We start from the raw sequence: 20838 nt of genomic DNA on the forward strand, positions 1-20838 counted from the left end.
AGCTGGTGAATGAGAGCATGTATTATATGAACTGAAGCATCTTTAGCCAATATAGACCAGATGCTCTGTGCGTGTGGAGATGAGAAGGATAAATACTTGCGCAACACCTGTCTGCTGTTGGTTCAAGCCTGGTGCCAGACGCACGAGTCACGCGCTGGTGCCATTGTTGTGGAGCAGAGGAAATGAGTGTCTGAGCGTCTTGCGGTGGTTAGGTAAAAGTGACCGTTCATGTGAAAGCGGTGAGTAGAGTAAACAGTTCTAATGAAGCCGAGACAATTACCGCAGGGCACCGTGTAGACATCACGCCCAGTCTCACGGTGACTAATTGTGACGTCGTCGCGCCACAAAAGGGGACGCTTTTAACAGCCGAACTCTTTAAACCTCCCGCTCCGTCCGTCCCCGACCCGCCCGGAACCGACGGGAATTACCCCTGGGCTGGGCACGGACGGTCGGTCAGCCCGCGTGGGACGAGAGCCGGCATGCCGGAGGATGTGGGCCGCTGCCACAGCACCCACCAGTTCCCACAATGAGACCCTGTTTTTCTGTCCGACCGGGCACTGACTTGGGAGATTATTCCTGGCCTCACGGGTCTGTAATTTAAGCGATGGAGGTTTAGGTCGCCCCTAAGCCCCTTTTTTGCGTTTGAAGTGGGTAATGTAGACAGGGGGCTGCTGACGGTGCCCTTCTCGGACAGGTCCACCCCTTTCTTTCACCAAATTAAAACCAAATGTTGATACAATATCAGAAGGGGAAAGCTGCAGCGTGGGAGCAGGAGCAGCGAATGGTGGAGCTATGAGGTCACGGCCGTGAGCCCGTTCGGAGCCCACCACATGAGTCAGCAGCACGGGGCGCAGAGGGCTGGGCCGTGGAGGAGGGGGGCTCTGCCCGGAAACAGGCGTCCGCCGTCCCGTCGGAGCTCTCGGTGAGAAGAGGGAAGCGCCGCTTTCCCGTTTTCACCTCCGATGTGTCACTTCCTGTCGTGCGTCTGTCCAACATCTGGCCAGATGTCCGGGCTACGTCTGCTGCGTCGCATAACTTCCACTTTCCTACGAGTCGTAATTGCATAATTTACAACAATGCGGGAAGTTTCTGCTTTCTCTAACTGCTGACATTCCTAAATCTTAGATAGAAAATTAAAAAAAAAGAGAAATTATGTCAAAACACTTTTCAGTAAAGACGCAAGTGGCTTTAGTCATTACAGGCCTGATATTAAGTCAGCCGTCCCAGTTTCCGCTCTGCTCTGTCTCTCGCTGCCTGATCTTACACAGACACCGGAGACCTGTGGAAATGCAACCAGGCAAAAATGCTCAACTGTGGAAATGAGTGGAAATATTTGCCAGAGTGGCCAGAAGCCTGTCAGTAGCCAAATATGATGTCAGGGAGCGCGAGGAGCCACCTCTCGCTCCTCTGCGCTTTAATGAATTATCGTCACCTCTGCATCGAACAACCGTGACCTCGCTGTGATCAGCAGCAACGCAGGAGGCCGCGAACGCAGACCTGTTGAACTGCTCGGCTTCCTGAGCTGGTAGTGGTGAACTTTCCAGCAGAAGAGCCCACGCTGCTGGAAAACGCTGCCAGACTGGATCTATTAAGTGGATGATGTCACTCTTCTCCACCCTGCTGCTCCTCGTTTGCACTTTTTTCATCACTTATTGCCTTTAAATTGTTACGGAAAGTGACCCCTTTTGTGTAAAAACACTGAATTACGCTGAAATTACTCACTTAGACCCGTAACCTTGTATCACAACAATAAACAAAATCTGTCCAACCTCTAGTGATACAACAAGTATTGCAATAATGGAGCCCAAGAAATTTAGCCATTTTTGCAGTAGAAGTACTAGTATTGCAGTAGACAGAGATCAACTAGAGGTCGGAGGGTCAGGAGTGAAGTAAAGGTACAAACTAGAGGAACATCAGACAGATTAGTACGACTTCTGTATTTTTTTTCTGTATTCTGTATGAGTGGACAGGGAGGTCGCCTCTGGCTGGTGTGAGGTTAAATCTTCAGTAAATTGAGCTACGATGAGAGATGGTTTAGTTTAGTTTAGTATTTTTCCTTTATTTAGCGAGTGACAAAAGCACAAAATAGTTGTGTGCCTCCTTTTTTGGACACATATTTGCTCACCAAGTCAATAAGATAAGATATCTTGGCAATGACGTCACATATGAGTTTGCACTAGTTTTAGGTCATTTTCTCATAAGTGAGTGAATGTGTTGTTTAAGTGGCAGTGCGTGTTTTATAGGGAGGAGCTGCAGAGGAGCAGGGCGCACGCACGTGTGCGAGCGTGTGCGACCCGTTGTTTTCGTCAAAAAACAAATTCGCCACCCATTCGGTGCGACGGCGTTGTGACAGAGGCTGACGAGGCTTGCGGTTGGAACGTGCGTAAAGTTCGGGAGCCCCCGGCCGAGCGCGCGACGGGGAGGAGCCCGCAGCCTGCGCGCATAAATACGCGTGACCGTGGACGACGGAGGAAAACAGACCGAGAGGTGTCCGAGGAACGAGCTCCCTCTCCTGCGCTGCGCATCCACATCGTATCCACTTAGAACCGGGATCTACTTTAGCGCTTTTTTTTTTCCTTTTAGCGTCTTACTTTGCGCACTTTCCAAGATGACCTGGGCGCTGAACAGCTGTTTTCTCACTCTGGCCGTCCTGCTTGTTTGGCAAATGGAGGAACTGGCAGAAGCCTGCAGCTGCGTCCCCGCGCATCCTCAGCAGGCGTTCTGCAACGCAGACGTCGGTAAGTGCCCGTTTCAGTCCGCAACCAACTGGAGCAGCTGCAAATACGCAGAGGGAGAAATCCGCGCACTTGCGTTTACAGATGTGTTTACAGTGAGAGGAGGAGGCTGGAGCGTGGTGCCGTCCTCTTTTTCTAGAATCATCTGCTCATGTTGTTTAATATTATCATCATTAGGCAGTTTGTCGTCTAACATACAGTGATTCCAGTTAGGATTGTGCCAGCGAGTTGTTTCCTCACATGCACCAATTTCGTTTTCTGCCTTTTCAGAGGTCGTGACCACAGAGTTCCTCTTTTTTTGCGTATTACAACGCGCTGCTTGTTGCCGCCTCGGCCGCAGGGATCCCAACAGTAGCCGGCCTGTGGAGCCGTTCCACTGGAGGTCTGCTGGGGGGTCGTTGCTGTTGGCCGAGGCGGCGGGCGCACAGAGGCCGACTTATTCTAAGGTTTCACTTCACCTTTAGATTCCACGGCGCAGGAGGGTGAAGGAGCCGCGTTATCCGGATGGAATGTTAAGTGCAAAGGAAACTCTGATGTTTGTCTTCTTCTTTGGTTTACTGTATCACAGTGCTCGTTTGTTTCCAAATTTTGTAATAGGAAATTTGGGAGATGAGCTTTTAAAGACAAACGTACTCTCAGGTGGTGTGAGCAGGTCTGAGAAGCCTTTGGTTCGTTACTCGTGACAGATGTGAGGGTAGCCTGACCCTGACCCCCCCCCCCCCCCCCCCCCCCCCCCCCTCTTAGTTCAGCACCATGGAGAGACGCTCCAACGGAGGCCGACGTCAGAGTCAGGTGTCAGGTGACGATGCAGAAGTTTAAAACCCCATCGGGTTTAGTTATAAACACACAGTGTCCCGTTTATCTTGTCGAAGGAGGAACCAAACTTTCCTCACGAACTGAACCGCATCCCTTGGGCCTTTGGCTGCAGAGGAATGCTGCTCGGTGCTATGAGTCAGGCTTATTTCACAGTCCAAGCTGTTCTGTGCACTTGTGTCGCAATGTGGAGGAGAAAAGTGAAATTTGGGAGCTTGAGAAAAGAAATCTGGCTTTAATGTGCCTTTGGCTGTGAACAGCGTCAACAGAACTGACAACAAAACATGAAAATGTCAGGAATGGATTTTAATGTTGTAAATTTGAGTCCAGCAAAAGGAACAATAAATAAGGAAGGATGATTTACTTACTGTAGAAAGGATCTGCAGAGGACCTTTTGTCCGCTTAGTGGCATTTATAGAGGAAAATGGATGTTGAGATCCAGCAATTACATGACATGCTGTTGCTTTCTTCTCTTTTTAAATCACTCCACACACCACAATGCGACACGGCATGTGTTTATTGTTTGAGCCACTAGAAAATGGGAACGCTCTCTCACTTTGTCAGCCGCTTTCCGTAAATCACCATCGTGGCCCCGCGATAATTACACCGGGAGCGAGGCTGAAGCCGTAATTTCACAAACAGCCGCCGTTGAACCAGTAAAACACACGAAACACACTGTTCCGACCTCAAGCAGTAACCCGCTGGTTTGGGGTTTGGACCGGGGAGCGCTTGTTTTGAATCATATTTGACTGATGTGTTGTGATATGGCTGCATCTTCCTCGAGATTTCGGAGATGGAGACCCTCGGCGCGTGAAGGCCCGTCTTCGAAGGCCGCGGCTCCGCTCACTCGTCGCTCCATCGCTCTCTCCTTTTTTCCCCGTTTTCCTTTGACTCCTCAGCCTTAAAAGGACACGTTCCCGGAGCCTCCACTGTCGTTAAACCAGGGCACACGTGGCTTCAGCTTCCCACCTCCGCCATGTGAAAACGCAAACAGAGGGGCTTGATCTCATTTGAGGCGGTCGGTAGCTGCCACCGTGGGGACTTCAGAGGGAACATCTGCTTCGCATTAGCCCCGTTCACTGCGGAGGCGCGTTCCAATGCACTTCGACTTGAATGGACTTAAAACAAGCAGTGTTTTCGAAAAGCGTGAGTCACATTTCTGCTGAACACTCAGCATCCGATCTTCACCCGTGTGGCTCCGATAATACTTTTCCACTTGCGCTGGTCCATTTTCCCCAAGCACATGGACGCGCAGCGCTCGATTTGCACGTCAGCGCCTCTGCCCAGACGCAGAGACGGGCCGGCGGGGGGCCCGGGTACGAGCGAGGCGTTCCGGTTCAGCTTCTTGAACAGCGCTGACTGGCTTCCTCCTGCGCATTCCTCCCTCCGATTGCAGCCGATGAAACAGTCACGTGCCCCCGTCTTCCCAGCACCTGGCACGCGCGGAGCCCCGCGGATCCAAGCCACAGCGCCGCATGCCAAACCGGGGCAGGGCCTCGGCGAGCAACAGGCCGCGCTCTACTTCGCCTCCTTTGCAGTGTTTTTTGAAACACGGTGTCTTTTTTGTCTCTTTTTCCCCAGTTATCAGGGCAAAAGTGGTTGGAAAAGAAGACATTAAAGTCGACAACAACATCTACGGCAGCTTAGTCACACACTTCAAGTACAACGTTAAACAGATCAAGGTACGTTATCTACTGTACTGCCGTCTTCAGCATCAGTTTGTGTTGTGAATAAACATCATTTAAAAGATTATTTGTCTGTTTGAAATTCCAGATGTTTAAAGGGCCAAGCCAGAATATTGATGCCATCTACACTCCTTCCTTATCTTCAGTGTGTGGAGTGACTCTGAAGACTAATGGCCAGGAGTATCTTATCACAGGTATCACCCCAACTACATGTCTATATAGATATTAAATATATATAGCATTGTGTTAATACATCTACTGTGTGTGCGACTCGCTCCATCACTTGACCACACTTTCTGTTCACCGCAGGCAGACTGAACGACGATGGGAAGATGCACATCAGCCTGTGTAACTTCATTGAGCACTGGGAGGCCCTGACGGCGACCCAGCAGAAGAATCTGGTTCAGCGCTATGAAACGGGCTGCGACTGCAAGGTACGGATAGAAATAAAGTAGGGTGAGCCCCGAACTGAACCGCGGAGACTCATCTCCCCGCTGTCTCCTCTCAGATCAACCGCTGCACCTCCATCCCCTGCGTCATCGGCGGCCCGGCGGAGTGCCTGTGGACGGACTGGATAGTGGAGAAGACGGCCCGGGGCAACCAGGCCAAGCACTTCTCCTGCATTAAGAGGAGTGACGAGTCCTGTGCCTGGTACAGAGGCGCCGAGCCGCCGAAAAAGGACTTCCTAGACATCGAGGACCCGTAACTCCACCGCTGCCAAAGATATAAATACCAAAAAAACAACAACACACAAGTCAAATGGTTATTGTTCTTTTAAACAAAGCCTTAGCATGTGTGCTCCATAGTGAGGTTGAACAAATGTGGAATTATGTTTTTTTTTATTGCAGGACTTATTATGTTTTTATCCACCAGTCTTATGAATTCAGCACTTTTTAGCTCCCGAACTCCCCAAAACCAGAGCGCTTCCCCAAAACCACTTCAGCTTCAGCTGAAATAAAGGAATAGTCATCCCAATTCAGTCTTCCTGTAAATAGTATTTTTTTTTTTTGTTATTGCACCTTTCTTCATTTAGCCCAAAGAGATTGTTTAACGTGACCAGCGACACACGTGTGGCCACTCAGAGTGCGGCAGGGCACATGGGCGGCGTTCTGGTCTGTGGCAGCATCGCAGGGAATGAGGGGCACGTCTTACCCAGCATCCTTTTTTAAGGCTGTGCCACATCTGTTCACAGTCAGAGTGTGGCTTGTTGAGTGATCTCACGTCATAGATGCTTTTTAATGCACTTTGAACACAACTGTCGCATCCGCCATATTGTCTCTAATGAAAAATGTTTGAGAGATTGAAGTAAATGTAATGACACTTTTTATTTAAAGAGGTTATGGTTTTTATACTCTGTGGAAAATAATACAATTTTTATATGTTCACAAGCAAGGTTACACATTTGTCATTCATTAAAGGTTGACTCATAGACACGTCTGACTGGCTCATTGGTTGTTGATTAATGAACATATTTTAACCAATCATCCATTTATTCAAAAACACAACAGAACAAAAAGGTGTTTGTCATTTGTCATGTGACTTTTATAACTAATAAAAGTTAAAATGTCTTGTGCTGGTTTCACACATGACCTTTGGGATAAAATGAGTTTTGCATGCATGTCTGACTGAAACAATACTGTACATTTGACTGTCATATTAAAAGCCAAACCAGTTTTAATGTGCTGTGCACTTTGTTTTTGATGCATCACTGCAGAAAATATAAAGTATATGAAAAATGAATCCCAAATGGAATAATATTCTTAAGCTTCTACTTACTACAGGAAATTATAGATACTTAACATAAAAACATCCTCCTACTAATATACAGGATTATGAACATTTTAAACCAATGACGTATATTGACGTACACTGTGCTGTCCCAAATAACAGCGACCTGCTGCCATCTAGTGGACGGAGCACGTGACTGACATCAAAGACATTCATTCAGGGGTCTAGCCACGTGAATACACGTGCAGTTATCAAACGCTACTCCCACGATTTATGAATATGAATTAATAGCGAGCTGGTCACCGTATACTGCCACAGGACACAAAACTACATGAAATAATCAAAAATTTTAGTAGTGCTGATATTGCTGTAAACCTGTATGTAAACGGTTTTGTCTGCTCGATTAAACCTGCTGACGGTTATAACAAGCCTAAAAATGAGCAGCAATAAGTAAACGAAAAGCAGTTCGGTTTTTCGGATTTTTTATATAAACTAATGTGATTAATGTGATATGCGTCTTCTATAAATGTATAATAAAATAAATGATATGACAGGACTCTATCAATTCTCACTGCATCAATGGTAAACAGCGCTGGCTGTAAGTCACGTGTGATTATCTCCCTACAGCGCTACGTCAGTCTAAACGCTGATTGGTTGAACCTTGCAGCGACTGCGTGACCTGTTCTCTGATTGGTCCTTGGTCGATGCCAGTAATCGATGCGGCCGCCCTCGGATAATGCAGCATGGACGAAAATACCAGACCCAAGAGCTACAGCTGAGGAAGCAGACCCTTGCATTGTCAACGATTTCGGGTGATTGAACGAAAGGTGGGCGAATAAATGTCGATTGGACGCATGAATTGTGTGTATATTTATAACTTCAGGACGACGTTGTTTACAGACAGGTAGGACGCGGCGGCTAGGGGATGCTAGCCACCTGGACGCTGATGCTAACCACATTGCAGCATTGAGGAAGGCTGGAGGCTCTCGCCACGTTAAGTTAGCTCTCTGGCTAATCTGCTGTTGTCAAGCATAAAAACGTAAAACACGATACAGACGACAGCGGCAAGCAAGTGCTGATTACATATCGAAGGAATTACGCATTTTCTGACTTCACGTCGACGTTGTATCTCTGAGCGCGCGAACGTTTCGGTCGACATTAGCTGTGATCGAGATTAGCTTAAATGCTATAGTGGCTGACTCGAAGACGAGAGACCACGAGAGTCAGACGGTACCGGCTGCTCCGTGGAGGCGAGACGATGATGGCTAAGCAGGCAAACCAATTATAAGGCAACTCGGAAATCAAATGAAACGGCTGGTTTGGTTTAAAAAGAGATGGTAGCAGTAGTGGGAGCTGCTGCCGCCTTTGAGGGGCTCCCCCTAAAGTCCATTACCCGTATTTCTGATCCTTGATTTGAAGCTTGCGATTTGATCCATGTTTGATTTTTATTATTATAAAAAATCGGGTTGCTGAAATAGCCGTTTGCTGTTTCTTGGACATGTGCTTGAGTTATATTAGTGTAACCCATAAAGTATTCGACCGTACAAATGTACTGTTCTATTGGTCTTTTCTATGGAGCCTGTTATGTGAGATACATTGTCACGTAAACGTCTCCCTCTAAAAACTGGCCGACAGCAAGTGTGTCTGGGTGGTGCTGTCCAGGTAGACATGTATCAGAACACAGGTTTGAAGAGCGTTTGAGAGAGTTTGTGTGCTGATGATTTCCACAAAGTTTTCAATCCTTTTCTGTGTGGTTGTCACAAGTTTATGTGCCTGATGAACTGTTTATTATAATGAAACTGTCACTAAATGATCAAAAAAGCAATAAGATGTGCCACAATATATAATAATATGCTATATTTTATACACACCTGAAACATTTACAGCTGTGATGTGCCAGTTGTCTCATCTTCTCATTAGCTTCCATCACCCGATTTAATGTTATACTGAATACAAAGTAATGTCGATACATTTGCTTGTTCAACCAGTCACACTGCAGTGCCATTATTATCCATCTATGCATACATAAATATTGCCAATTTAGGCCTCCACTAATGTCGGTGCATATGTACCAGGACAGGTTATATAATAACTCACTGGCTTTTAGTGACTAGATTTCAGATGGTGTTCTACAACTGGGACATTTATTAAACAAACACAAATATTACAATGTGTTTGTGTGACAATTAGACATATCATTGCGGGGATTGTTTAACATTGCTGCCTGGTCGAGCAGTGGCATCACTGCGGTTAACTCAGTCCCTGCGGGCTGTGTCATTAGTTGTATCGGTATCAGCACCAACGTGAAGGTCATTGTGCCCTTGCGCGTATAATTCATGTGGAGCCCTCCTCCTCCCCGTGACGTCACTGCCCACTCTGATGAGCACGACGCTTCGGCATCATTTACATGATGTAACGCTCACACTTTCAGGACTGTTTGTTGTGTTGGCTGCATCCTGAGCAATAACAGACCGTGATTGGTTTACTCACTACTCTGTCAGCACTCAGCACGCTTTGCCAGCCTGCTGCCTTTTGTAGAAAATAATGCGTCAGAAGTCATTCACTAGGCTGAGTCTAGCAGATGGTTGTTGTAGGACCGTGCATGCATTTATCCGCTCAAACAGTGCCTCTACATTTCCATTTTCCGCAAAAAGCTTGTAAAATGTGTTTCTTCAGTCACATTTGTTGTCTTGTCAACTGACAGTCCAGATGGATAAAACAAGGTTCTGCACTGATGTAACATGCCATGTGGCAGATAACAAGGAAAATATTGATGCAAGCAAAAATATTTCGAGCAGGACCCTGATGTGGGAGTCGACAGCAGCTGCCTCCACCTTATGTTACTACCTCGTACACACACCCCAATCTATGCTCCCCAAGTCTTGCATAACTGGGGGGGACAGCTGCCAAGACCCAGCTGGCTCCCGAGATGCACTTATATTGCAGGTTATGGGACCTGGAGAGGCACCTACTGAAGCACAAATGTGAAGTGGCATAAGTGAGCACTTTGATGAGAAACAATTTAAAAAAAACAATTGTTTTAACAGATGCTTTGCTTGTGGTCTCATTAAGCCTAGAAACAGGCTTAACAAACAAGATATAATAGGATGACATGTTTGCTCCCGTTGGGAAATCAAAAGACAAGCTTTGTTTTCTTTTTGTGCAGCTTTTTGTGTAAGGATGACTCAGAACAATTTACAGCACTGACTGTTTTTCCTCTACAGTGATGTTCCAACAATGCCGATAGTGGATAAACTCAAGGAGGCACTAAAACCCGGCCGAAAGGAGACAGGCGATGAGGGTGACCTCAACAAGCTGTTGGCTTCCTCTGCCAAGAAGGTGCTTTTGCAAAAGATAGAGTTTGAGCCTGCCAGTAAGGGCTTCTCCTATCAGCTGGACAGCCTAAAGAACAAGTATGTGATCCTCAATCCAAGAAACGAGGGTGCTACTGGCCAGAAGGCCACAGAGTCTGTGCAAATAAAGAGGCAAGGTATGCTCCCAAACCCTTTCCGAATGAGCTTTTTGGTTTCATTCATGTCAGCAGAAGCACAAATATTGTCTTGTGTACATTACTGTATTCTGCTTATATCAGTCTCGGAGAATGTAGTCGGCGGCCAGAGCGATGGGATCCCTGCCCCACAGAAGATGCTCTTTCCAGGCAACAAGCTTACCCTTAAATGGGAGCGTGTGTACAGGGTGGGAGCCGGCCTCCACAACCTGGGAAACACCTGCTTCCTGAACTCCACAGTGCAATGTCTCACCTACACCCCTCCGCTTGCCAACTACTTGCTCTCAAAGGAGCACAGCCGTGCCTGTGAGTATCACGCTCTTAATGCTGCCAGACTTGCAGCAGTTTCATCCACAAACCTCTGTTCTAAACCCTACACACACCCACAAAGGTTTAAGCTTTGGACATGCCTCTGACAGGAGTACTGTAAATATCTGTATAACTGTCTGGACACACGTGGGTGAAAGGAAAAACAAATGGTATTTTAGTCACATTCTCTATTATATAAAGAAATTGTAGAGGCACTTTCACTTATCACCAGTTCTTACTGACAACACAGCTTTTTTTCAATAAAGCAGTTAGTTGATTGTTTTCACCCAGTTTAAATCGCTATCATACAAATGTGTTTGTATACTTGCTTCAGTGAGACCGTAAAGGATTTTTAGCACGTAAGTCAGATTTAGTGCTTCATTAGAGGTATCAGTATTCCCATGAATAGCCTGATAATGACTTTTTCTTTTAACCCGTATGTTTTTCCTGTAATTCTTTTTTTTTTTTAATCATTTTTGTGAAGGAGCCACATCAAACACCCATTAGTGTTGCCTTCTGAATACTGACTTCTTAGTTAGATTAAGTAATTATATTCCCTTCTGTGAACATAGAACCTTCTTGTACTTTTATTTTCTGTATGAATGAGTCTGATTCCATTTGCTCTTGTCCACAGGTCACCAGTCAGGCTTTTGTATGATCTGTATTATGCAGAACCACATCATCCAAGCCTTTGCCAACACAGGCAACGCCATCAAGCCTGTCTCCTTCATCAGAGACCTGAAAAGTGAGTCTTTTATCTTCCTTCAGACCTTCTGTGTTTGGTTTTTCTTTCTTACTGAATATTGCCAGAGGCATTGGTGCATGATGACCGAGCATTGGTTGTTCTGTCCCATGACTTGACGATAGCCAGTAACTGCAGCACACAAGATGAGTGACAAGGCTGTAGGCTGTGAATGAACACACCGCAGAGAGTGGGGATGAGGTCAGAGTTGTACTTTGACATGATGAGGTGCTGCGCTGTAGTCTCACCCTCCCCACCTGCCTTTTACTCCCTTACGTGCTGCTGCAGTCATGCCTCCACCTCCCTTCCCCTGCTACTCCCTCCCTCTTTCCCAGATGCCCTCCCTGTCTCCTTGTGACTGCAGGCAGGAGAGGAGCAGTTTTAGCGCAAAAAATGTGCAGTCCTACATTTTCCCTTCTTTTCAGGTGTGACTTTGAGTTTACATTTACTGCAGATGCTGCTAGATGTATATACTTTAGCATGCGTTATACTCCCACAGCAGAAATTTAAATGTAGTTCAAATGAAAATCAAAACAACTGTTTCTGAAAATTCTCCATCTTAAAGCAGAGTACACAAATTAAAACCGTGAGCTAATGGCTACACATTTCATATATTCAAGGTGTTGTCTCTGATAATAACCCGAGCAGGTCATTAGTGTGTAGTGTCTCATTCCCATTTCCACTCAGAGGTGACTCATTGTCGTAAATGTGCTGGGATGCTATGCTGGGAATGTTGTAATAAGTACATTAGATTTCTACGAGCTCATACTTTCCCCTTCTTTTCCATTAGCAAATAACTGTTGTGGTGAAGGGTTTGGGGCCTTTTTAGCTCTAATGTGAGACATCAGAAATCATTAAGCTTTTTATTGGGTCGTTGCAAAAGTGCTTGTCTGTGATGAATGATGTATCAAAATTAGGGAAGGACCTTGTGTTAAACATTATAGCTACTATATGCATTGGATGGCTTTTTAAGTAACAGCTGTAAACATGACTTGATCTGTGTTTTTATTAGAGCTGGATAGTTAACACGTTAATCTTGCACTACACTTTGTTAACGCCGACAGTAAATGCAGTTTATTTTTGTTATTAATGTTTGGAAAGTCACTGGCTCTGAATACTCAGACAAACAAAGGGTCACAGGAGGAGTATTGGTCTGAGATATGCTTGTCAACCAATCAGAGCCTTTGAGGGCGGGGCCTAAGATCACCACCGCTCAGTGAACTGGAACTGAATAGAAGGTTTCTTACTTGAACATTATCAATTTAAATCTCTTCCGAAAGGCGGAGGACGTTGAAACAAGTCATTCATGGCAAAGCTGAATCTGAATCACTGTAGCACTTGTCTGAAGTATTACTTAAATGGAATACACACTGTTGATGTCCTCAAATCATCCACCTAAATAAACAGCAGAGGGAGACTTCGGCAGACTACATTGGATTTAGGGTGTGGGAGAAGTATAAACAAAAACAAGGCAAAAGAACACATGCCATAGCTAAGTAGTAAGCTACAACTGCAGGCTGATCAGTGTTGTGGAAGATCTAAAGATCGATCTATTAGAATCGCAACAAACGATGGCACTCGTGAGCCTGCATCAAGATGCACCATCACAAGATGAATACACGAGTTGTATGAAAAGCAGAGGACTGTAAAATCAACAGCGTTACAACATGCACCAACTGCTGCTCTCACTGTTGCTCAGTAGTAGTTTTAAAATTAAAATGAGCAATATACTACTTTTGAATTTGTTACTGAATGCTTCTCATATTAGTGTGTTAATCGCGATTCATGCAGAAAACTCAGTTAACGCTATTAAGGAGTTTAATTGCTGCCCAGCACTAGTTTTTACTTATTTTTGTTATTACGGGGAAAGTATTTTATTCTGGTGTTGTCTAATGAAGAACTTAATGTTGTTAAAACACTAAAACCACCTACTGTAATGTTCCCCTTCTCTGTCTCACAGAAATCGCCAGACATTTTCGCTTCGGAAGCCAGGAGGACGCTCATGAATTTTTGCGATACACGATCGATGCCATGCAGAAAGCCTGTCTCAACGGATATCCCAAGTAAGACTTTACTATTGTGTGTTGGGTTAGTTAAACTTGAGTGTAATAATATCTTTTAATAATTCTTTTCTTTTTCTCTATTTCTTTAGGTTAGACAGACAGACACAGGCCACAACATTGGTTCACCAGATCTTTGGAGGTTACCTCAGGTCAAGAGGTATTCAACAGCTGCGTTCTTCTGGCTTATCTATTTTAAAATACCCCAGTGAAAATCCTACTAATGCTTTGAAATAATACTAGGAGCTGTTCTCTAAACCGTGGTGTTTGCTTTTATTGCTACCAAACCAAATACTCCTTGACCCCTGCATCTGAGATGGAAATTTTAAAACAGAGATTAATGTGAATTTCCCCTGCTCCCCTGAGCAGCAGAAGTACATGGCATCCTTTTTTGTGGTTCTTGAGTGTCTTGTGTTTACAGGAAGTGAAGCCGAGCTGTGTTTAAAACTTTCCAGTAACCAGCCTCTGAGACAACAGATTTTTTTTCAATCAATCAATGCACATCAGCCACCTTTTTGTTTTTACGTTTTTATGTTGCAGTGAAATGCTCCATTTGTAAAAGTGTGTCAGACACATATGATCCATACCTGGACATAGCTGTGGAGATTCGGGTAAGGTTTGCAAGTTTGTGTTTTTGCACAAAAATATTATATACATTATATAGTTCTTACTCTAAACTTACTATATAATGCTATAAAGGAGTTGTCTGTTCTTCATTTACAGCAAGCTGCAAACATTGTACGAGCCCTGGAGCTCTTCGTCAAACCAGACGTGTTAAGTGGAGAAAATGCTTACATGTGTGCCAAGTGAGTACCGCTGTTCCGGCAGCGTCCTTTAGTTACAGTCGAACACATACATCATATTCATTTTCGTCACGCATGCCGTTCTCACTCAAGGTGCAAAAAGAAGGTGCCAGCAACCAAGCGGTTCACAGTCCATCGAACATCTAATGTCCTCACCCTCTCGCTGAAGAGGTTCGCCAACTTCAGCGGAGGGAAAATAACAAAGGTTAGCGCAAGTCTCGCACTTCCTGTAGCTTCGAAGATTTTTGTAATTTTTAACCAAACGCTTCTAATGCTGTTGTCTGTCACCTTCGTCTAGGATGTTGGGTATCCAGAATTTCTGAACATCCGCCCCTACATGTCTCAGAGCTCAGGCGATCCTGTTATGTATGGCCTTTATGCCGTTCTAGTGCACTCTGGCTACAGTTGTCATGCTGGCCACTACTACTGCTATGTCAAGGTGAGATGACCTTGAACATAATCTGTATGTGGATATATGTATGGCCTGTTTTATGTAAAATGTTTATCTCATCCTTTTGTTTTAGGCAAGCAATGGGCAATGGTACCAAATGAATGATTCAATGGTGCATTCTAGCAACATCAAAGTGGTCTTGAACCAACAGGCTTATGTGCTTTTCTACCTGAGGTAAGTGGTTCAAGAGCTCTCATCAGAGATCAAAGTAGCTGTGCCATATTCCTCTGGGTGTATTTTAATAAAGCAACATTTTTATTTTTATGTTAAAGGATCCCTGAAACCAAAAAGAATGCTGATGGGCAGACCACCAAGCAGGCCGTGTTGAATTCTGGGAAGAACAGCGTGTCGTCTGAACAAATAAAGAGGGCCAACCTGAATGGACCCCTCTCATCCCCGCAGGTCACAAAGGTAGAAGACAAATACTATTCTTCTGTTTTACATGTTCTTACGTTTGGCTAAGTATTTGGTTTGCTGAAAGTTCACCTATGCTTTACAGAAACTTGAGCCTGCACAGCTGCGTAAGATCCAGTCAGTGGATGGTGGTTTGGGTTTGCCCATTTCCAGGAATGGAGTGAGCAGCCAGCCTCAACCACGACCATCCAACTGGACCTTATCTTCCAACGGACCCTTAAAGCTGCCAGGTGGACCCACGGTTATTGAGGAACCATTGAAGAAGCTCAAAAAGCCCTCTCCTCAAAGCCAAACGCAGTCCCGCAGCAGCACCCCGGCCCCTTCCAACAACGGGGTCGGCAGGACGGAGGGAGATAAGAAGCAGGGTGGCGAGGGCAGAAGCATGGCAGCGTCTACCTCATTTAAGTCTTTGTCTGACTCTTCCTCTGCCGACACCTCTGACTCAAAGGTAATATTTGTTGTGAGAAACTTTGACCTTATTTCTACAACAGCCCTTTCAGTCCAAACCTCAGGTAACCAGTCTATGAATCTACTTGCCAGGACTCGGCGGGTCCTAAAAGCGCACCGGTAGGAGAGACTCCCTCCACTCCTCGGAAAGGCTGCAACGGCCTGGCGTCTCCGGCCAAGAGTGTGGAGCGCTCTCAGAGCACAGATGAGCAAAAGATGGCAAAAATAAAACCCCCAGTTCTCAACAACATCACATCTGAAGCCACCAGCACCATGTCTCCACCACCTGCCAAGAAACTGGCCCTGTCAGCCAAGAAGGTGAACTTTCATCCAGAGCAGCAGCAACACGTGTCTTAGTGCGCTGTTTATTAAGCACTTATCAAAAGCTAGTGAACTCTCCCTCTAGTTTGTTTTTGTACTACATGTAATTCTGTTGTGCCTGTCTAACCAGTCACATGGTAGCACCTATTTAGAGTTTGTCTTCTTTTCCTTTATTTTGTTCTTTCTTCTAACCATTTCTAATTCTTCTCTACCATGCCTTCTTTGTTTTCTTCCCCTCATCTTTTCCTGCCACCCCTTAATTGCCCCCATTTCCTTATTTGATTCTCTTCCTTATTTTTGTCACATTCATAACTATTTTCTTTAGACCACCAAGTTTTTATTTATGTCGATAACTGCAGGCTCGCAGCCGGAGTCCGAGCAACACTGATGCTCTGCCCACTTTGCCACGCCAGCTGTCCACACATCAAAATCAACTTAACCACCTCGCCGTTGCCTCACCCTGTCATGCTCACAGGTATGACTAAGAAATGCAGATTGGTCGATGTATTGTGACAACTGCAGGTTAATAATCAAGGTGTCTGTTCTCTATTCAGAGCCAATTCATTCCATTCACCTCAAGTCCAGCCATTGCCTTTTGTTCACTCAAGTGGATCTTTCAAAGAGCAGAGCCCCCCCCAAAAGTCTTTTTCCTCCACATTGCAAAAACCAAGCGCCAGCCTTTGTCTTAAAACCAATAGGCTTCACAGTTCCAGTCCAAAGAGCCCCAAGTCTTCCAACAACCTTAGCTCTGAGGTCCAAGATCTAGACAATAACATACTTTCAGCAGAAAAGTTCAACCAAAAGAAGAAGAGGAAAAAGAAAAGACGCCATAGTGAGGTTGAAGGTGACGCAGAGCCAGTTTTGTCCCCAGCAGCAGTGACGCAGTCCACACTCGAGGAACCAGCTGGCGAGAAGAAACATAAGAAGAAAAAGAAAAAACGAAAGAGAGAGAATGAGGATGGAGAGAAAGTAAAACAGCGCAAGTGTGTCCAGTCTCATCTGGACACATCAGCTCAGGAAGAGGATTGGTGTCAGGGTGGCATGTGGAGCCTAACACCTCGGCCAGATGCAGAAGAGTCTAAGCAAAAGCCACCGTTAGCAGGGCCAGTCGAGAAACAAAGCCAGTTACTCGAGCCAAGCGAGGACCAGGGAAGGGACTCAGTGCAGCCAGTGGTCAAGAAGAAGCGTAAGAAGAAAAAGAAAATTCACCAAGTCGAGGATCAACAGGAACCGACTCCAGCACGCTCTGCATCACAAAGGTGCTTTAGGTTTTCTATATGGGTCTCACACTATTTGTAAGAATTGTAAATGTTTTTCAATTTTTCACTGGTAATTATTTGCTCTGCCTCCTGTGGAAAAATGTGGTGAGAAGGTGCTTCTGCTTTGAGACGTTGCTTAGCTTTCATCTATGAACGCACTCATGTAGACGTATACCTGTTTGCATCAAGCATTGCCCTTTACATGAATCTTATTATGTCCCAACAGCAATTCAGAGATGAGGTCCACAGTCGTTCAGAATGACACAGACGAAGTAATACTGTTAAAAAAGAAATTAAAGAAGAAGAAGAGACTAAAAGAACAGGAGAGCAGGGAGTGTTCAAATGGACAGAATGATGAGCCCAAAGCATCAGAGCCTCCTTCAAAAAAGAGCACCACAGAGAACGGCAAGAGCGAACAAAGGACGGGTACGTGAATCTGGACCTAAATGCATGAAGTTCACTTGTTTATTCTATGCAGACTGTGGCTGAGAACATGCAACCCCTTATATATTGATCAGAGCGATTTGTTGACAATTACCACCAAAGCCTCTAAGATTGCAATTAAACAGCAAGAGCCTGACTTGTTTTCCAAATCTAGCTGCGGTGGTGGTGTGGGACAGCCAAGTGAGGGACGGCTACAAGCGCAGTAAAGCGCCAGCAGCTAATGGAAGTGCATTAGGAGACAACGCCTCAACCCGTGCTGCTCCGTTAGCCTGGGATGGAAAGAGGACGAGTGGTGTGGTAGAGGAGCTACTCAGGAACGCCACAGATAAAGCTTACGGCGCCAATGGTGAGATGCTGCCTGTTGTTTACAGCTGAGCAGGTGTATTGTCTTTAATTTTTGTAAATGCACATAACAGGTGTTGTTTGTCCAATCTTAGTTCTTAGTTGGGATGGAGAAGTCTCTACTATTAGTAGAGATGCAATGAGGGACGCCCGCCGCTCCAGGACTGACACTGTGATTGACGAGTGGGATGAAGACTTTGACCGAGGAAAAGTGAGCGCGAACTTATTAAATATAATTTGAAAAAGGCAATGTTAATATTTATCCTTCTGAGATATTAAACCTCATCTCTTTGCTCACAGGTAAAGAAAATAAAAGCCTATAAAAGAGAGAAATGGACAAGTGGCATCAGCATGTTTCAGAAGATCCAGGACAGGAGGAACAAGTGGTCTGTAACCCCGGGTGGGAAGAGAGGCTTTGGGGTCCGTCGCTGAGAGTCCAATATCAAAGCCTAAGGTTGTGCAGACTGGAAACCAAGACAAAATTTTGCCAGACCTTTAACTTTTTTGTCTTGTTCAGTTCAAGGATTAGAAGCAGCACAGGAGTGTGCGTTATCTGGCGAACCCAAGCAATCTGATGAACTATCCAGAATGAAATGTTTCCTCATTGGCCAGCTGGATTTTACCCTCATATCCCCTTTGATCCAGCAAATGGCTTCAGCTTTTCTATGCATGCAGTATTTAATAGGAAACTCTACACACTTATGTCTAATGAAATACTGTGTTGTCCTTTTTTTGCTACTTGGGCAATGCCCCAAAAATTCAATACCCTTTTCTGACCTATTAGGAAATGAAGTATAGTTTTAGCATACTTGCGAGGGAATGAGCTGATTATCTGCAGCTGTGAACTGGACGCGGTCTTAGGGCAGATGATGCTGCTTTTGCAGACATCAGGGCTCAGTAAGTAGGAGATAAAAAAGTGACCTTTTAAAACGTCTGTCTGCAGTAGTTCTTAACTGCAGATACCCCAAACTGTTATTATTTTAGATTTCTGTATTATTTTAATGCTGTATTCACTGTTGTTTCATTTTGCTCCGGTGTCTGTTTTTAAGGACCACATTTTGCCTGCGTACAGTTGGTAAAATTAGGCTTTAAACCACCATGTTCCCAAATTGGCTCAAATTGGCCTCAACGTTTTTAGTTCTGCCTTTTAATGCCAATACATAAAGTGCTCCTTTTTCTCTAAACAGACTGTTTATGAATTGGTAAACAACACCGTTGACTGTCTGCCTTTCATTTTACCGCTGGTTTTCTTGGAAAACATTCAGACAGCTTGGCGCGCATTAGCAGAACACTTTGTGTTGAGTGGAGCAGCTGAGAGTGTTGTTTTCTGCCGTGCAACCGCTACAACACGTAGCTCATCTCCGTTCAGCATTCAGTAGATATCGGACCTTTCCATTCCCCATAGCAAACCGTTCTCCGTACTGAAATATAAGGGTTACACTCGCTGCTCAAGGCACTGTGTTAGAATAAGACTGCCACGTGCTAGCACCCCCCTCCCCCTCCGTTTTATCTCTATGCAATTTCTCCTGATGAACATGCTTGTCACCTAGAAACTGGGCTGAGCCTCAGGAACCCAGAAACCCCGTATCCCATCATCGATCAAACTCTATCAGAGTAAAACCCCACCCCGGACCAATGTCTTGCATCCTGTACATCCTGTAGAAATGGTTTTATACTAAGTATTTCAGGTGTGGAGTCAATGGGATCATCTTGCACCAATCTGGGCACAGATGCATAGAAACTAATGTTATAACAAGATGCTTTGCCGATGTAGAAGACTGTACAGTACGTCTTGTGCTACCTGTGTTTCCCTCCAATGCTGTAAAGACTGGCCCGTGCAATTCTTTTCATTCTAGACATGTTGCCTTGAATTGGCTATAAAAAAAACTATAGGAATTAATGTTATCGATATATAATTTAAAGAAAAGGCAGATCTTTAATGTGCTACTAATACTTGGATCAGTTGGTGGGTGTTAACTTGAAACCTTTGTCTGCAAATGTGTTTGTTCATTTGTGTAGAGGGTCGTGTTTTTCCCAGCCAGACCTTCCCTGTGTCACTGTAGCGTGTACGGCTGCGTAAAACGGCTGCGGTCTGATTCCTCTATGTGCTGTTCGTTAGCTGTGAACTCGACGTAGGTTGCGACTCTCCAGCTGCAGGGGGGGAACTTTTACCAGTTCGGACGGACGGTCCACACGTTTGCATTGGTTGATCTGTACTTTGCGCCACCTTTTCTGACCATGAGAGAGACCTTTCATAATGAAAGCGGATCTTGCCACACATTAACTATAAAGGTGCAATAAAGGTGTGACTTTTGTGAGCGTTGCATTTTTCTATGTCCTCTTGCCTTTTTGTAGTGTTTTTCATTACAGATTTAGAGTCAAGCAAAGTAGACTTTAAATCTGAGCTAGCGCTGCTTCAGCATCATTTATTTCATGTGTGCAACACCATGAATTCAACTGTGGTCCTTTCTAAGGCTAATATCTGCATGGAAGAAGCAAAAAGAAGACCCATGTATTAGAACTGTCTTCCTGGTTAATGCACAGCAGTTCTTTTCCATTTAGTAAAATCAGATTACGCAGTGAAGCTGGTTTTAAACCTAATCTGCTGGCTTTGTGAGCCTAATTAGAATCCAGTAGCTAATTAGCACCTTTGGAAAAGCAAGTTACAAATTAATTTAGATTTTTTGCTCTGATTTTAAAGTAGTTACTCAGTTTTAGCTCTACATTATTTTATTAGATTTTAGTAGTTTGGTTTAAAAGTAGAGTTGCGCGTGACG

The 20838-nt window shown here is 44.9% G+C and overlaps 2 protein-coding genes across 2 annotated transcripts; both read left to right on the top strand.

Moving 5' to 3' along the window:
* Positions 1-2374: 2374 nt before the first annotated feature.
* On the top strand, positions 2375-6911 carry timp2b (TIMP metallopeptidase inhibitor 2b). The gene is made up of 5 exons (XM_029159859.3): positions 2375-2738; positions 5130-5230; positions 5322-5427; positions 5543-5667; positions 5742-6911. Exons 1-5 carry the CDS (start codon positions 2609-2611, stop codon positions 5937-5939), a joined length of 660 nt encoding a protein of 219 aa, XP_029015692.1. The 5' UTR covers positions 2375-2608; the 3' UTR covers positions 5940-6911.
* A 740-nt stretch (positions 6912-7651) lies between these two features.
* usp36 (ubiquitin specific peptidase 36) lies at positions 7652-20376 on the top strand. Its single transcript, XM_029159310.2, has 20 exons — positions 7652-7788; positions 10186-10451; positions 10554-10775; positions 11413-11523; positions 13481-13583; positions 13673-13740; positions 14121-14191; positions 14304-14386; positions 14477-14588; positions 14682-14822; positions 14908-15008; positions 15107-15245; positions 15334-15696; positions 15789-16013; positions 16376-16491; positions 16571-17275; positions 17502-17701; positions 17874-18065; positions 18157-18272; positions 18362-20376. Exons 2-20 carry the CDS (start codon positions 10199-10201, stop codon positions 18491-18493), a joined length of 3453 nt encoding a protein of 1150 aa, XP_029015143.1. The 5' UTR covers positions 7652-7788; positions 10186-10198; the 3' UTR covers positions 18494-20376.
* The last annotated feature ends 462 nt before the right edge of the window (positions 20377-20838 follow it).

The sequence above is a fragment of the Betta splendens genome, chromosome 8 (genome assembly GCF_900634795.4).
Source record: "Betta splendens chromosome 8, fBetSpl5.4, whole genome shotgun sequence".
NCBI lineage: Eukaryota > Metazoa > Chordata > Actinopteri > Anabantiformes > Osphronemidae > Betta > Betta splendens.

Bases quoted from the DNA above. Each gene is read 5' to 3' on its own strand.
- timp2b (XM_029159859.3), top strand. From the start codon at position 2,609: ATGACCTGGGCGCTGAACAGCTGTTTTCTCACTCTGGCCGTCCTGCTT. The intron at 2,739-5,129 runs GTAAGTGCCCGT...CTTTTTCCCCAG, and splicing joins GTTCTGCAACGCAGACGTCG to TTATCAGGGCAAAAGTGGTT. The intron at 5,668-5,741 runs GTACGGATAGAA...GTCTCCTCTCAG, and splicing joins AAACGGGCTGCGACTGCAAG to ATCAACCGCTGCACCTCCAT.
- usp36 (XM_029159310.2), top strand. From the start codon at position 10,199: ATGCCGATAGTGGATAAACTCAAGGAGGCACTAAAACCCGGCCGAAAG. The intron at 13,584-13,672 runs GTAAGACTTTAC...CTATTTCTTTAG, and splicing joins TGTCTCAACGGATATCCCAA to GTTAGACAGACAGACACAGG. The intron at 18,066-18,156 runs GTGAGATGCTGC...GTCCAATCTTAG, and splicing joins TAAAGCTTACGGCGCCAATG to TTCTTAGTTGGGATGGAGAA.